The sequence below is a fragment of the Mobula hypostoma genome, chromosome 4 (genome assembly GCF_963921235.1).
Source record: "Mobula hypostoma chromosome 4, sMobHyp1.1, whole genome shotgun sequence".
Taxonomy (NCBI): domain Eukaryota; kingdom Metazoa; phylum Chordata; class Chondrichthyes; order Myliobatiformes; family Myliobatidae; genus Mobula; species Mobula hypostoma.
This window is the reverse complement of record NC_086100.1, coordinates 168,576,632-168,594,055: the sequence shown is the minus strand read 5'-3', so window position 1 is coordinate 168,594,055 and position 17,424 is coordinate 168,576,632. Positions and strand designations below refer to the sequence as shown.

At 45.6% G+C, this 17,424-nt stretch overlaps 1 protein-coding gene across 6 annotated transcripts in view; it reads left to right on the top strand.

Annotated features, from left to right (window-relative positions):
- Positions 1-17,424, top strand: part of LOC134345763 (cyclin-dependent kinase-like 2) — a 72,844-nt gene that overhangs the window by 30,857 nt on the left and 24,563 nt on the right. For all 6 annotated transcript variants that reach the window (XM_063046940.1, XM_063046941.1, XM_063046943.1 and 3 more), the window contains 3 exons: positions 5,036-5,175; positions 5,374-5,462; positions 15,931-16,066. In XM_063046940.1, the coding sequence (XP_062903010.1) occupies positions 5,036-5,175; positions 5,374-5,462; positions 15,931-16,066 (365 nt within the window). The remainder of the gene's footprint in view (positions 1-5,035; positions 5,176-5,373; positions 5,463-15,930; positions 16,067-17,424) is intronic.

The window sequence follows — 17,424 nt, the reverse complement described above, 5'->3', positions numbered from 1 at the left end:
GGGATAGGCTGTTTCCCTTGCTGAGCAGGTGAATGGGATAGAATATTATGCAAACCTCAGTGAACATCCACACGTCTGCCCTTAGAAGGAAGGTCATTGATGAATCTGAAGTAGTTTGGGCGCACGACACTATCCTGAGCAAATCCTGCAGAGATGTCCTGTATCTGGAATGATTGACTTTCAACCATCACTACCATCTCCCTTTGTGGGTTGTGTGCTTCCAAAAACTAGATCAGCAGACTGTATCCCCTTCAATTCCCAAAAGTTGTAAATCATCAGGACTGCTTTTTGCTGTTCCAACACTCCTATGAAGCTTCTTGATTTTTTTTAGAATGTTCAAGGAGCTATGCAAGTCGTATCTGTTGTTGGCATTAACAATATGTAGCTTCCTTGGTGCTGCTGTGTCCTCAGCACACTCAAAGAAAGGTAGGGCTGAAACAGTAAACGGTAGGACTTTAATGATTGTTGATGAACAGAGAGACCCGAGGTCCATTTTCACTGTTGCCTAAAATTGGCAACACAGGCCAATAGGGTGGTAAAAAATGAGAATGGAATGCTTGCCTTCACAGGTCAGGGTAGAGAATATAAGAGTTAGGATGTTGTGTTGCAACCTTAGACCACACAGTTCTGGTCACCACACTATAAGGAAGATGTGGTTGCACTTGAGTGAGTGCAGAGGAGATTCACCTGGATGTTGTCGGGACTGGAAGTCTTTAGGTATGGGGAGAGATTGGATATGTCGGGCTTGTTCTCCCTGGAGTGACCTGTTGGTATTATATCATTACAAGAGACACAGATAGGATAGATGGACAAAAACTTTATCCCTCAGTTTCCTCCCATGTCCCAAAAACGTGTAGGTTGGTGGTTAGCTGGCTGCTGTGAATTGCCCTGTGTGTGTGGGTGAGGGATAGAACCTGGGGCAAGCTGATGGGAAAGCAGGATTGGTACAAATGGCTGGCAGTTTGTCAGTGTGGGCTCTGTGGATAGAGAGGGCTGTTTCTGTACCTTATCTCTCTACAGCTTTGTAGTAGAGGTATCAGAAACGAGGGCACAGTTTCAGGTGAGTGGAAGGAGCCCTAGAGGGAATCTAGGGCTAAGTTTTTAACACGCAGAGCAGTTGATATCTGGAACTCACTGGCAGAGGAAATGGAATCAGATTCAATGTTAGAGACACTTAGACTAAAACCTAAATAAGAAAAACATAGAGAGAAATGGGCTTAATATGGGGGGCATATGGGACTGGTGTACAGTACTGTGCGAAAGTCTTAAACACATATATTTAGCCAGGGTGCCTGACTTTCGCACAGTACTGTAGTAATTTTACGTATTGCACTGTACTGTAAGAAAACAAACTTCATGGCATGTAAGTGATGATAAACCTGATACTGATATGGGTCTCTATTGAAGACTGAGAGTTGGAATGGGGCAGGGAGAGGGGAATCGTGGATGAGAAAAGGGAAAGGGAGAAGGGAGAGAGCAGGAAGTACCAGGGAGACATCCTATAATAATCAATAAACCTATTATTTGGAATCAAATGACCTTACCTGGTGTTTCAGGGGTGGGTGTGCCTGCAGTCGTGCTATTCCCTCCTCTACCATTTGTCCCACACCCCCCTGCGGTGCTCCACCCTCACCATTCCCATTGCTCAGCTCCATGTTGACAAATATAGTACTGTGCAGAAGTCTTAGACAGAAAGTGGGTATGGGCAAGTGGGACTGAAGCACCCGCTCCTGTTCTGTACTACTCTGTGGCTCAGTGTGGTTTGAAAATGCCTGGGAGGATGCTGAGTGTTTGTCAGGACGGACAGGTAATGAGATGGATCTGAGATGAACATGTGTGAAAGGTAGTGCTTCCAGCACCACTATTACTGACTGATGGTTGCCTATGCTGTTCTGAGCTTGGGGAGTGGTCCTTTGAGGGTGGAGATGAGCTACACTCCACGGATGAAACAGAGTGGGGTTATCATTGCCTAGACTGCTCGCGCAGAGCCTGGTAGAGTGGCCGGTGGTTCTGTGAGAAGTGCCAGGAGCAGTGGGCCCTCCTGGGCTGGATTCTCAGTCCATTCCCATGGCGAAGGCACACTGAAGACTGACTGCTGAGGGAGGTCTGCTTGTTTAGGCCAGGAACTGGCAGGACCATGCAGAAGCTGTGTAGTTGGCAGCTTCCAATGCAGCAAACACAGTGACGGTGGGGGGGTGGGGGAGTGGAGAAACGTCAGCGAACGCCTGAGGGACTGTGTTAAAGTTGCATTAGCATAGTTATCCACATGTTGCTATGGAGCCAGTGACACGAGGTTTCAGAGCAACATTGCTTTGGGCACCACTAGTAGATTCCGATCAAAATTACCTCTTCTGAACAACACAGACCTATGCTTCACCCTGGACCTTCACACAATCGCAAGCTTCAGGACAACCACAACATGAACACTGATTAATTTTGGACCAGAACAACTTTGGCTGAACTTTTACTTGAATGGTAATATCCCATTAATTATTTACTGGCTTTTCTATTAAACTTTCATGACTGACTGTGCTTTGTGTCTCTGTTATTCTGGAGTTAATGGCTCACTGATTCTCACTGAAGACCCTCCTTCCCTTATTCCATGGTCCACTTTCCTCTCCTATTTGATTTTCTTCTTCAGCCCTTTACCTCTTCCATCTATTTCCTCCCACCTTCTTACTTCTCCCCCACCCACCTTCCCCCCTCACCTGGTTTCACCTGTCACCTGCCAACTTATATTCCTTCCTACCCGCCCCCACCTTCTTATTCAGCTTCTGCCCCCTTCCTTTCCAATTTTGATGCAGGAACTGCCTGACTTGCCAAGTTCCTCCAGCATTTTTTTAGATTAGATTATGAGGACACGCAGTCCTCCTTTATTGTTATTTGGTAATGCATGCATTAAGAAATGATACAATGTTCCTCCAGTGTGATATCACAGAAACACAAGACAGACCAAGCTGAAAAACTGACAAAAACCACATAATTATAACATATAGTTACAACAGCGCAAAGCAATACCGTAATTTGATGAAGAACAAACCAAGGGCATGGTAAAAAGTCTCAAAGTCTTTCGAAAGTCCCATCATCTCACGCAGGTGGTAAAAGGAAGAAAAAAAAACTCTCCCTGCCATGAGCTTCCAGCACCGCAAACTTGCTGATGCAGCACCCCGGAGGCACCCGACCACAGTCTGACTCAGAGTCCGTCCGAAAACTTTGAGCCTCCGACCAGCCCTCCGACACCGAGCACCATCTCTGCTGAGTGCTTCAACCCCAGCCCCAGCCGCCAGCAACAGGCAAAGCCGAGGATTTGTGGCCTTCCCCTCTGGAGATTCTCAATCGCACAGTAGCAGCAGCAGTGAAGCAGGCATTTCAGAAGTTACTCCAGATGTTCGTCTGTGCTTCTCACGTCTGTCTCCATCAAATCAGGATTGTGCACAGTACCTACTTTACAAATACCGATATCATTCCGGAGTGCCCGCACGCACTGCATCTCATCGCCATCTTCTCCTCGCTCCAGCATTGTGTGTGTACAAAATACACAGCATTTTGTGTGTATTCTTCAATGAAAGTGACTGCATTTGTGTACAAACCCACTCTATGGTGAGGAGCACTTTTTTCCTGCTAACCTTTGATAACCGGTGTTTTTCATTACATTGTGAGAGTGAATGGATCTGTATTTGCGCCATGCCTTCTAGAACATTCTGAACAACCCCCTCTCCCAGGCTAGTCCAACAGCGCCTTTCCCAAACTATCTTCACCACCAAGGACTAAGGCAGCAGTTGTGGGTGAACACCATCACCTGCAGGTTCCCCTCCCTGTTACTCCTCACACTGGTGTCAGAGAGATTGTTTTGGAATGGTTTGTGTGTCTGGTCTTCGGGGACAAAGACAGGGAGCTCAGGGAGGTGCTCTGGAGATCACGGTCTCTGCTCAGGGGAGTTGGAGAGAAATGTCATTAGTGACTCAATTTCGAGATGTAGCTAGAAAGGCTAGCATTTATTGACTATCCCTAATTGCCCTTGAGAAGATGATGTGAGCTGATACCGTGAGCCATTGCAGTCCTTCTGGTGAAAGTGCTCTCTGAGTTGGTGGGACGGAGCTCGGGGATTTAGACCCACTGATAACGAAAGAACTACAATCTTGTTATGTATGTGCAGAGACAATGGAGGAATGTGATTGAATGTTGTTACTGAGTCCTGTTAGCCACAGGCAAGTTACTGTGTGGGACTGACGAACATAGCTCGCCGAGACAAAAGCATGCACTCGAAAGTCCATGCTAAAGAGACCAATTGATTCACCACGTGATCAATCAGCAGCATACGCATTTGTCACTTTCTTACAATTGATCCGATACTGGTCCAATATATTTCCAAGACAGAAATTGTATGGAATTTGGAAGAGAACCTGCATGTGGCATCCCTTGCATCTGCTACCCTTGTCCTTGTAGTGGTCATGGATTTGGGAGAAGATGTTGCTGGAATATTCTGAGCAAGTAACTGCAGTGCACATTGTAGAGGTACTCACTATACCCCACTGCACTGGTGACAGAGGAAGGGTGTGTTTGCATTGGTCTTGGTGAGGTGCAAAGTATGAATCAGTGAACAGGCTATGGGTAAGTAAAAGCTGCTGGATAGCACTATCATTTCGTGATCACTGACAGCCGATTGATTGTGATGTGAATAGCCACGTTTGATTTGACCTGCTTCTTGGTGAACATGACAGACCACATTGCTGGCTAGATGCCAGTGTTGTAACTGGACTGGAACAGCTTGGCTGGAGGTACAACTGGTCATCAGTATGACAGCTGAAGATCCTGCCTGGTTTTGCCTCATCGAGTGACATTAATCAGCTGGACACTAGTGCCTGTGATAGCTGCCCAGAGCTTTCCTGCAAACCTGCGTTCGTGCTCACAGACATCGGCATGTTCTGGTCCTTAACAAAGGGTAACTCTTCCTAAATCTTCATAGGTGGCACATCCCACTTGCACTTCCAACCTTCACCTACTCCAAATAATTCCAGGAATTTTTCTGTCACAGGAAATTTAACTCCAAGACACCAGGAACTTTTCTACAAGAATCCCCTCTTTGCTGGACTACGTCTTCCCATAATCACAGAAACCAAACTTCTTGAAGAACGCTATCCTAAAATACCCCTGATGGTCATTGATTTGGTAAAGGTACGTACATGATGCTGTTAAAGTGTCAGGGACAGGGCAAGGTCAAGGGCATTCAAGGTCGGTCTTTAAAGGCACTATACATCTGCTAGTTTCACGTCACATGCCGGTGATAATAAACCTGATTCTGATTCTAGTTCTTGTTGCTAGGGGTCGAGTATACTGTATCATTGCCGCAAACTGTTTCTTATGTGTTTCCAGAAATGTTTGCACATTGATCCGAATAAAAGATCATCGTGTACTGAGTTGCTGGAGCATGAGTATTTCACAAAGGACAGCTTCCCTGACAGGTGAATGTCCATTTTGTTGGGTTGCAACTCCTTATAGTTGGAGGAAAACTACATGGGTGAAAACATTGTGGCTTTCCCACTCGAGTACTGGGAATTCTGGAGGTGAGGGCATGGGGTGAGAGGAATTTTTGATTAAGCCTCAAGAATCATTCATTCTAATAATGACAATCTTGTTTATTTCAGTCATTGGCTAGAGGAAGGGATGGCATCATTCTGATAGACATGTTGGGAGACCAGTGACTAGAGAGAATTGCAATGTTAGGAGATCATGTTACCCTAGATCTCAGATATCCCTGGTATCTGTTTATCACACATCTGTTCCTATTGGGATCTCTTTGCTCCGGATTCCTGTTTCCCGGGGATTTCTGTCCTCCTCTAATATTACCCTGATAATTCATAATATCCTTTCCCCCCCCCCCATCCTAACCCACTTGAGGCCATGTCTTTCAACGCCTGAGCCTCATCCCCTGTGATTTCTCTCGACCTCTCTCTCTAAGGTGCTCCTTAAAATCAGCTTCTTCGACCAAGCTTTGGTCACTGGTCTCTTTCTGAGGTTCACTGTTAATTTTTATTTGATATTTACAACAATCTGTTGTGAAACTGGTGCAAGTTTCACCACTTGGTTGATCTCTCTCCCTCTATCTCTCTTTCCTTGCCCTGTCTCCCACCTCCACACCCTCCCTCGCCCTCCATCTCCCTCCCCCATCTCTCTGAGACCTGCTCTGCCTCCCCCTCCTTTTCCCTCTTTACATCTCTCTCCTACCTCTGTAACTCCTGTCTCTTCTGCCTTCCCACTCCCCCCCCCACCCCCCGGCGCTCTCTCCCTACCCCCCACCCCCGCCGGCACTCTCTCCCCCTCTCCCAGCACCCCCCCCCACTACTACCCCCGCTCTCAACCCCCCCCCCCCCATCATTGCAGTGCTTATATTTCCAGTGCTCAGCAAAACTCCAATTGTTTGAATCCTTGGGCACATTTCCCAGATTATTGAATATTACCCACATTAAAATCCTAACACACTTTGCTTTGCAAACATCATGAGATTGTCTAGCTTATCAGATCCACTGCTATTGACTCAAAAATACACTTTGGCATAGAGTCAGAGCCATCCAGAGCAGAAGTGGGCCCTTCATGCAACATAGAACAGTACAGCACAGGAACAGGCCCTTCAGCCCACAGTGCTGTGCTGAACCAATTCAATGAGTCGTCAAGTAGCAACTAATCTTCTCTTCCGTCTGCTCAATGTCCCTATTGTTCTACTTTCATCACATTCATGTGCTACCTAAACGTCTCTTAAATTCCTCATGTTTCTGCCTCTACCCAGCTCGTCCAGGTTGACATCTTGCCTTTCTGCATTAAACTCAGTTGTCCACGAGGAGTGACTCCTTCTGTTTAAGTGCTAGCCGAAATGTCTCAAACATCGTGATTGTATCTGATTTCAGCACCACCTCTGACAGCAAGTTCCAGATATCAGCCACAGTTTGTGTAGAAAACCTGTCCCTCAGATCCAATTTAAAACTTCTTCCTCTCACCTTCATCATGAGTGCTCTTATTTTTGATACAACTACCACGGAGAACTATCTGACTATCTACCCTGTCTGTTCCTCGTTAATCTTACATTCCTATATTAGGTCACCTCTCAGCCTCATTTGCTCCAAGTAAAACGAGCACAGCCGATCCAATCTCTCCCATGAGTTCAAAGTAAACTTATTTTTAAAGTACATAAATGTCACCATAAACAACCCTGAGATTCATTTTTCTTGTGGGCAGTCACAGTAAAAACAAGAAACACAATAGAATCAACAAAAGATGCACCAAACAGAATCTAGTCAAGTTTATTGTCATTTATTTATATACGTGTATATAATGTATTTAACCATATAATGTATATAGAAACAAGACAACGTTTCTCTGAGCTAGGGTGTAATGGACAGTGACCAATGTGCAAAAAAAAAGTAACAAACTGTGTAAATACAAAAAGAAAGAACGATAAATAAATAAGCAATAAATATGAAGAGCGTGAAATGAAATGCCCTAGAAAGTGAGTTCTTAGGTTGTGGGAACATTTCATTGATGGGTAAGTGAAGTTATCCCCTTTGATTCAAGACCTTGATGGTTGAGGGGGTAATAACCGTTCCTGAAGCTGGTGTTGTAGGTCCTGAGGCTCCTGTATCTTATTCCTGATGGCAGCAGCGAGAAGAGAGCATGGCCTGGGTGGTGAGGTTCCCTGATGATGGATGCTGCTTTCCTGCGACAACACACCATGTAGATGTGCTCAATGGTGGGGAGGGACTGGGCCATTTCCACTACATTTTCTGTACAAGGGCATTGGGGGGGTCCATACCAGACTCTGATACATCCAATCAATTTACTCGCCACCACACATCTATTGAAGTTTTAGATGACATGTAGAATCTTTGCAAACTCCTCAAAGGTGCTGCTGTACTTTCTTTGTAATGGCATTTACGTGCTGGATCCAGGACAGATCCTCTGAGATGTCAGCACTGAGGAATTTAAAGTTACTGACACTTCCTCACCTATGATTGCCCTGACATTGAGTTGCGGCACAACTCCGCCAAATTTTCAATATGCTGATTCACCACCACCTTTGATTTGGCCAATGACAGTGGTATCGTTGGAAAATGTAAATATACATTGGATGTGTGCTTAGCCTCACAATCATGAATATAAAGCAAATAGAGCAGGGGGGCTAAGCACGCAGCCTTGTGGTGCACCTGTACTGAGGGAGATTGTACAGAAGATGATATTGCCAATCCAGACTGACTGGTGTCTGTGAGTAAGGAGATAGAGGATCAAATTGCACGAGGAGGTATTGAGGGGATGATAGCATTGTATGTCAAACAACTGTAGTCAATGAAGAGCATCCTGATGTATGCATTTTCACAGCCCAGATGTTCCAGGATTGAGCGAAGAGCCAATTAGCATCTGTTGTTGACCTGTTGTGACGGTGGGCAAATTGGAGTAGATCGAAGTTGCTTCTCAGGCAGAAGTTGATGTGTTTCATCACCAACCTCTCAAAGCTTTCATCACTGTGGATGTAAGTGCTACTGGACAATAGTCACTGAGGCAGGCTACCAAGTCCTTCTTTGGCACCGGTATAACCGAAGCCTGCTCGAAGCAGGTGGTTGCAGAAGCGAGAGGTTGCAGATATTGATGAACACCCCAGCCATTTGAACAGCACAGGTCTTTAGTAGTCGATCAGGTACCTTTTCTGGGCTTTCCTGTGGGATCACCCTCCCGAAGGATGCTCTCACATCGGCCTCAGAGACTGAGCTCAGAGGGTAATCATGTGCTGTGAGAGTTTGTGAAGGTGCCTCCATGTTTTGATGGTCAAACCCAGCATAAAAGGCATTGAGCTCATCTGGGAGCAAAGCCTTGTTGTCACTTATGTTGCTTGGTTTCACTTTGTAGGAAGTGATGGCCACAGCTGTCGAGCATCACAGTGACTATAGGATCATGAGGAGGAGCAAAATTAGGTCATTTGTCCCATCGAGTCTGCTCCACCATTTCATCATGGCTGATTCACTTCCCTATCAGCCCCAACCTCCTGTCTTCTCCCCATATCCCTTCATGCCCAGACTAATCAAAACTCTATCAACCTTTTGCCATAAGTATACCCAATGACCTGGCTTCCACAGCAGCTTTTAACAAAGAATTCCACAGATTCACCAGACTCTGGCTAAAGAAATTCCTCCTCGTCTCTGTTCTAAATGGACATCCCTTTTTTTCTGAGGCTGGGTCCTCTGGTCTTAGACTCTACCACCATAGGAAACATCCTCTCCACATCCACTCTGTCGAGGCCTTTCACCTTTTGATAGCATTCAGTGAGGTCACTCCTCATTCTTCTGAATTCCGGTGAATACAGGCCCAGAGCCATCAAATGCTTCTGATGTGATAAGCCGTTCAATCCAGGAATCATTTTTGTGAGTGGCCTTTGAACCCTCTCCAATGTCAGCACACCCTTTCTTAGATAAGGGATCCAAAACTGCTCATTATACTCCAAGTGAGGCCTCACCAGTGCTTTATAAAGCCTGAACAGAACATCCTTGCATTTGTTATCTCAAAATGAATGCTAAGATTGCTTTCTTCATCACTGACTCAACCTGCAGATTAACCCTTGGGGAATCCTACAAAAGGACTCCTAAGTTCCTTTGCACCTCAGATTTTTTGAATTTTCTTTCCATTTAGAAAATAGTACAGTATATATGACCGTACATTTCCCGACGCTGTATTCCATCTGCCAATTCTTTGCCCTTTCTCCTAATCTATCTAAGCACTTCGGTAGCCTCTCTGCTTCCTTAACACCAGCTGCCCCTCCACCTATCTTTGTATCATCTGCAACTTGGCCACAAGTCACTGACTCTTTCATCTAATTCATTGACATGTACTAAAAAGAAGTGGTTCCAACACAGACCTTGTGGGACACTGCTAGTACTGGCAGCAAACGAGAAAAAGTTCCCTTTATTCCCACTCTTAAGCTCCTGCCAGTCACCCACTGCTTTATCCATGCTAGCATCTTTCCTGTGCCAATCAACTAGCTGGAGTATTCAAGGACATTTGCAACCTCTCACTGCTATGGGTGAAAGTTCCCACTTGCTTCAAAAAGGCAACAATTATACCAGTGCCTAAGAAGAATTATGCCAGCTGCCTTAATGACTATCACCCAGTAGCACTCATATCGACAGTGATGAAAGGCTTTGAGAGGTTGGTCATGACTAGACAGAACTCCTGCCTCAACAAGGACCTGGACCCATTGCAATTTGCCTATCACCACAATAGATCAATGGCAGACACAATCTCAGTGGTTCTCCACATAGCTTTAGACCACCTGGACCACACAAACCTATGTCAGGATGCTGTTCACAACAGGAATTCTGCAGATGCTGGAAATTCAAGCAACACACATCAAAGTTGCTGGTGAACGCAGCAGGCCAGGCAGCAACTCTAGGAAGAGGTACAGTCAACGTTTCAGGCTGAGACTCTTCGTCAGGACTAACTGAAGGAAGAGCTAGTAAGAGATTTGAAAGTCTGTTCATTGACTAGAGCTTAGCATTGAACACCATCATTCCCACAATCTTGATTGAGAAGTTGCAGAACCTGGGACTCTATACCTCCCTCTGCAATTGGATCCTCAACTTCCTAACCAGAAGACCACAATCTGTGTGGATTGGTGATAACATATCCTCCTCGCTGACAATCAACACTGGTACACCTCAGGAGTGTGTGCTCTGCTCTACTCTCTCTATACACATGACTGTGTACCTAGGCACAGCTCAAATATCATCTGTAAATTTGCTGACGATACAACCATTGTTGGTAGAATCTCAGCTAGTGACGAGAGGGTGTACAGACTGAGATATGCCAACTAGTGGAGTGGTGCCACAGCAACAACCTGGCACTCAACATCAGTAAGACGAAAGAGCTGATTGTGGACTTCAGGAAGGGTAAGACAAAGGAACACATACCAATCGTCATAGAGGGATCAGAGGTGGAGAGAGTGAGCAGTTTCAATTTCCTGGGTGTCAAGATCTCTGAGGATCTAACCTGGTCCCAACATATCGATGTAGTTATAAAGAAAGCAAGACAGCAACTATACTTCATTAGGAGTTTGAAGAGATTTGGCACGTCAACAAATACACTCAAAAACTTCTATAGTTGTACCATGGAGAGCATCCTGAAGGGCTGCATCACTGTCTGGTATGGAGGGGCTACTGCACAGGACCGAAAGAAGCTGCAGAGGGTTGTAAATCTAGTCAGCTCCATCCTGGGCACTAGCTTACAAAGTACCCAGGCCATCTTCAAGGAGCGGTGTCTGAGAAAGGCAATGTCCATTATTAAGGACCTCCAGCACCCAGGGCATGCCCTTTTCTCACTGTTACCATCAGGTAGGAGGTACAGAAGCCTGAAGACACACACTCAGTGATTCAGGGACAGCTTCTTCCCCTCTGCCATCCAATTCCTAAATGGACATTGAATCTTTGGGCACTACCTCACTTTTTTTTTAATATACACTATTTCTGTTTTTTTCATGTTTTTTAATCTATTCAATATATGCAATTGATTTACTTATTATTATCATTTTTTATTTTATTTGTTATTTTTTCTCTCTGCTAGATTATGTATTGCATTCAACTGCTGCTGCTAAGTTAACAAATTTCACATCACACACTGGTGATAATAAACCTGATTCTGATTCTGTAATACTATGGGCTCTTGACTTGTTAAGCAGCCTCATGTGTGGCACCTTGTCGAAGGCCTTCTGAAAATCCAAGTGCACAACATCCACTGACCCTCCTCTGTCTATCCTGCTTGTTATTTTTCAGGCAAGATTGTCCCTTGAGGAAACTATGCTGACTACAGCGTATTTTATCATGCACCTCCAAGTACCCCGAGACTACATCCTTAACAATCGACTCCAATATCTTCCCAACCACTGAGGTCAGACTAACTGGCCTATAATTTCCTTTCTTCTACCTCTCTCCCTTGAAGAATGGAGTGACATTTGCAATTTTCCAGTCGTCTGGAACCATGCCAGAACCTATTGATTCTTGAAAGATCATTACTAATGCCTCCACAATCTCTTCAGCCCCCTCTTTCAGAACCCTTGGATGTAGGCCATCTGGGCTAGATAACTTATCGCCCTATCAGACCTTTCAGTTTCCCAAGCACTTTCTCCCCAGTAATGGCAACTTCACTACTTTTGCCCCCTGACACTCAAACTTCTGGGATACTGCTAGTGTCTTCCATGATGAAGAATGATGCAAAATACTTATTTGGTTTGTCCGCCATTTCCTTGTCCCCCATTACTACCTCTCTGGCATAATTTTCAGCAGTCCAATATCTACCTTCACCCCTCATCCCTCATCCTGCCTTTAGAAAACTACTACTTTCTTGTGATGTATCTATCCTGCTCCTTCCAAATTGCTCTCAGAAACTCCAAACATTCTGCTGTTCCATTATTCCTACTAGTGTTCCCTTCCAATCAATTTTGGCCAACTCCTCTCTCATGTCTCTGTAATTCCCTTTACTCCACTGTAATATTGTAATCTGACTTTAGTTTCTCCTTCTCAAATCACAGTGTGAATTCTATCATATTATGATCACTGGTCCCCAAGGGTTCTTTTACCTTAAGTTCTCTAATCAGTTCTGGTTCAATCCACAGCACCTAGTCCAGAGTAGCTGATCCCCTAGTGAAGGGGTCCCCAACCTTTTTTGCACTGCGGACCGGTTTAATATTGACAATATTCTTGCGGACCGGCCGACCGAGGGGTGGGGGGTGTTCAAGTAAGGTTAAACTCACCTCAACATGTCTTTTACAGTTAGGGTTGCCAACTTCCACACTCCCAAATAAAGGACAAAAGTAGCAGTCAAATGCTGGACAGTGTTTACCTCGAGAAAGACTACCATGACCATGAAGCCTTGGGTGGGCATCTGTGTGCACATGCTCGTACGTGCTGATTTTTTTCACAAATCGGTTTTGGCTTAATCTTCCTGACTATACTGTACATACATTATTTCTACTTTATATAGGCTGTGTATTTATCATATTGTTCCTGCTTTTACTATACGTTAGTGTTATTTTAGGTTTTATGTGTTACTTGGTACGATTTGGTAGGTTATTTTTTGGGTCTGGGAATGCTCAAAATTTTTCCCATATAAATTAATGGTAACTGCTTCTTCGCTTTACGCCATTTTCGGGACGAAAGGTTTCATAGGAGCACTCTACCTTAGTGGGGGAAATACGGGACAAGGGCAGTCCCGTGTGGGACAAATCAATTTAGCCCAATATACGGGATGTCCCGGCAAATAAGGGACAGTTGGCAACCCTATGTTCAAGTTCAACAGTGCGTGACAGGGAATGAGGAAAGGTGCAGCTGACTCGTATCGTTTCCTCGCGGCCCGGTAGCACATGCTTTGCGGCCCGGTACCGGTCCACAGCCCGGTGGTTGGGGACTGCTGCCTAGTGGGCTCAACCATGTTGCTGGAAAAAGCCATTTCGTAGGCATTCTAAAAATTCCCCTTCTTGGGGTCCAGCATCAACCTGATTTTCCCAATCTACCTGCATATTGAAATCCCCATGATGATTGTAACACTGCCCCTTTGACATGCATTTTCTATCTCCCATTATAATTTGTAGGCACATTGTTGCTACTGTTCAGAGGTCTATATACAACTCCCACCAGGGTCTTTTTACCCTTGCAGTTTCTTAGCTCTGCTCACAATGATTCTGCACTTTCCAGTCCTATGTTATCTCTTTCTAAGGATTTGATTTCATTTTTTACCATCAGAGCCACCCCACTCCCTCTGCCTAGCTGCCTGTCCTTCCAATGCAATATGTATGATTAGATGCTAAGCTCTCAGGTATAATTTTCTTTCAGCCATGATTCAGTGACGCCCACAACATCATACATGCCAATCTGTAACTGTGCTACAATTTCATCTATGCATATATTGTGTGTGTTCAAATGTAACACCTTGAGTCTTGTATCCACCATCCTTTTTGATTTTGTCCCCCTTTTACGATGCAACTCATTCTGTTGGCTGCAATTTTGCTCCATCGCCAGCCTCTCCTTGCGAGGAGTCTCACTACACACTGCTCCTGTTTGTAAACCAACTACCCCATCCTTAACCCTATCACTCTGGTTCCCACCCCCCCCACTAAATTAGATGAAACCCTCCTGAACAGCTCTAGCAAACCTGCCTGAAAGGATCTTGGCCCCCTCGAGTTCGGGCGTAACCCGTCCCTCTCGTACAGGTGGTACTTCCCCTAGATCGCAATGATCTATAAATCCGAACCTCTGCCCCCACACCAATTTCTCAGCCACTCACCATCTGTCAAACCATCCTATTCTTGCCCTCTCTGGTGCATGGGACAAGCAGCCATCAGGGATTACTACCCTGGAGGTCCTGCTTTTCAGCTTTCTAACTCCCTAAATTCTCTCTCCAGGATCTCCTCACCTTCCCTACCTCGGTCACTAGCACCAATATGTACCAAGGCTTCTGGCTGCTCACCCCCTCCCTTTAGAGTGTAGTGGACCCAATCCGAGACATCCCCCACCCTGGCACCTGGAGGGTAATATACACCCGGGTGTCTCTGTCGGGCCCTCAGAATCCCATCTCTGTTCCTCTAACTGTGAAATCTCCTATCACCACTGCAGTCCTCTTCCCCTCTTCTTTTCTGAGCCACAGCACCAGACTCACTGCCAGAGACCCGGTCACTGCAGCTTCCCCCCCACCCAGTAGATCGTCCCCCTCAACAGTATCCAAAGTGGTATAGTTATTATTAGGGGGGGGGAAGAGGATGTCCACAGGGGTATTCTGCACCGGCTGCCCATTTCCCTTCCTGCTTCTGACAGTCACCCAGTTACCCGCCTCCTGCAACCCAGAGGTGCTTACCTCCCTGTGGTTCTAACCTGTCACCTCCTCTGTCTCCCGTATGAGCCGAAGTCATCGAGCTGCAGCTCCAGTTCTATAACACCTCCTCCGAAGAGCCGCATCTCACTGCAGATGTGGTTTTCCGGGAAGCTGGAGGCCTCCCAGAATTCCCACATCTCACACACAGACAAAACACAGTCCCTGGAGCCAGTCGCACTGCACTAACAGACAAGGAATGAAGAATAAAGAGGAAAAAGAGAAACTTACCAGATACTTTCCTTGCCCAAGCCCGATGAGCTGCTCCTTGTTTGCTAATCACAGAACTGAAAACGGCAAATGCTTGTTTAACATCTGTCTTTGGCGGTATGTAAACTGCCATCAGGATCATGGAGCAGAAATAAATTAAACTAAAGTTAACTGAAGTTACCATAACTTTATAACATAACTATGGGCAGCGCAGTAGTGTCAAGGTTAGTGTAACACTATTATATTGCCAGCAGTCCAGGCTTAATTCAGCTGCTCCCTGTGAGGGGTTGGCACATTAGCCTCGTCTGGGTGTTTGGTTAGCGAAACACTTTTACAGCGCCAGTGACCCAGGTTCAATTCAGCCGCTGTCTGTAAGAAGTTTGTAGGTTCTCCTTGTGACCACGTGGGTTTCCTCCAGTTTCCAGAGATTTATGGGTTAGTGGGGTAATTGGTCACATGGTGTCACTGGGTGGCACAGGCTCACTGGGTTGGTAGGGCCTGTTACCATGCAGTACTTCTAAATAAAACAAAATCATGAAAATAACTAAAGTCCTGCAGTCCAGGCAACTTCCTGGCGAACCTCCTCTGTGCTATTTCATCCACTGGCAAAACGGCATCTGTTCATCTTCAAAGAGGTGCCTTGGGAGCTCGGATGGGGACTTTGTCCAGCATCACATCACTGGGAGAAGGCAATAGGAGCTGATGGGGAGATGACGGGAGGACGAAGGTGTGGAATGGGGAGGGGTCTGGGATTTACAGACTGTTGTGGTGACAGCTCTCAGGGTACTCTTGGAAAGTCACTTGTTCTGCTCTTGTGCCCGAGACCAGATTTACGCAGGACTTTGAGACTCACACTCTGCAGGACTGGAAAGGTAACCTTCCAATACCAAAAAAATCAATAACTGGCAAGAAGAATATGGAGGAAGTGATGGAAAGCCAGAAGAATTTTGAGGTGGATTCAAAGGTAACTCAGACCCAGCGAAGAGACTCGGTGGCCACGGGCAGTCCTACGCGGTTGCCGTACAAACCAGCTGATGTAGAGTATATAACTAAACCTTGTTGTTAATTTGTCATTTCTCATTAGTGAGGCTTATGGAATGCCCTGAGTATAAAATAGTGCAGCCTGGAGCCTGATTACTTTCAGCCGCTAATGAGCCTTGTCATAGAACAATACAACACAGATGCAGGGTCTTTAGCTCAAAATCCTGAAACTTTTCTGCACTGTTTCCACTTGAACCACATCTATCCTATAAAGGGGGTGACCAAAACTATACACGGTGCTCCAAATGCTGCCTGAACACTAGCATCTAATATTAATGTACTAATGTCTTCAGATTAATTACTAAATATTAAAATGTTACTTTTCTGCATCTCAGCTTTATTGCCCTCTGTTTTACTTTCTGTTCATGATCTAGCATTTACTAAACACAAACTTGGCGACCATTTCAGTGATCACTTCCATTCCGTCCATGATGGCTACCTGGAGATCTCTGTGGCCATCCATTTTCATTCTTTCCCCATTCCCACTTCAAACTGCCTGTCTTTGGTCCCCTCCACTGCAAAGGTGAGGCTAAACACGAATAAACATATTCTGCCTGTGCAGTCTACAACTTACAAGAACATTGATTTCTCCAGCTTCTGGTAAATTGCTCCCCATCTTGTCTCTTTTTTTCTCTCCTCCTGAATTAAGCTGTTCTTTTTACACTCACCCAGCCCCGGTTACCCTGTTTCTCTCCCCTCTTCCACCCACACATTGGGTCCTCCCGTTGGTCTCTCCGCCCTGAAGTTCCTATCTGTCATCCCTCCTCCCTCACGATTCCATGCTTCACCTGCCTGTCCAATCGGATTCCATTATCCATCTCCCTCTGTCAGCACCACATATCACCAGCCTTTGTCATTCCCCCCCCCCCCCACAACTGCCTATCACTCCCCCTCACCTTGATCCATATATCACCTGCTACACACAAAATGCTACAGGAACTCAACAGGTCAGATAGCATCTATGCAGGGAAATAGACAGCCAATATTTTGGGCCAAATCCCTTTCTGATGACCAGCCTGAAACATTGTTCATTTCTTCCATAGATGCTGAGTTCCTCCAGCATTTTGAATGTGTCGCTCAAGATTTCCAGCATCTGTAAAAGCTCTTGTGTCCATCTATGACCTGCCAGCAATTGTGCCACCCCTCCCCCCACATTTAACTGGTTCTCTCACCTTTTCCTTTATAGTCCAGAGGACAGCTCTTGACCGGAAATGTTGATGTCCATTTCCCTCTGCAGATGCTGCCTGACCCACTGAATTCCTCTGGTACAGTATTGTGTTT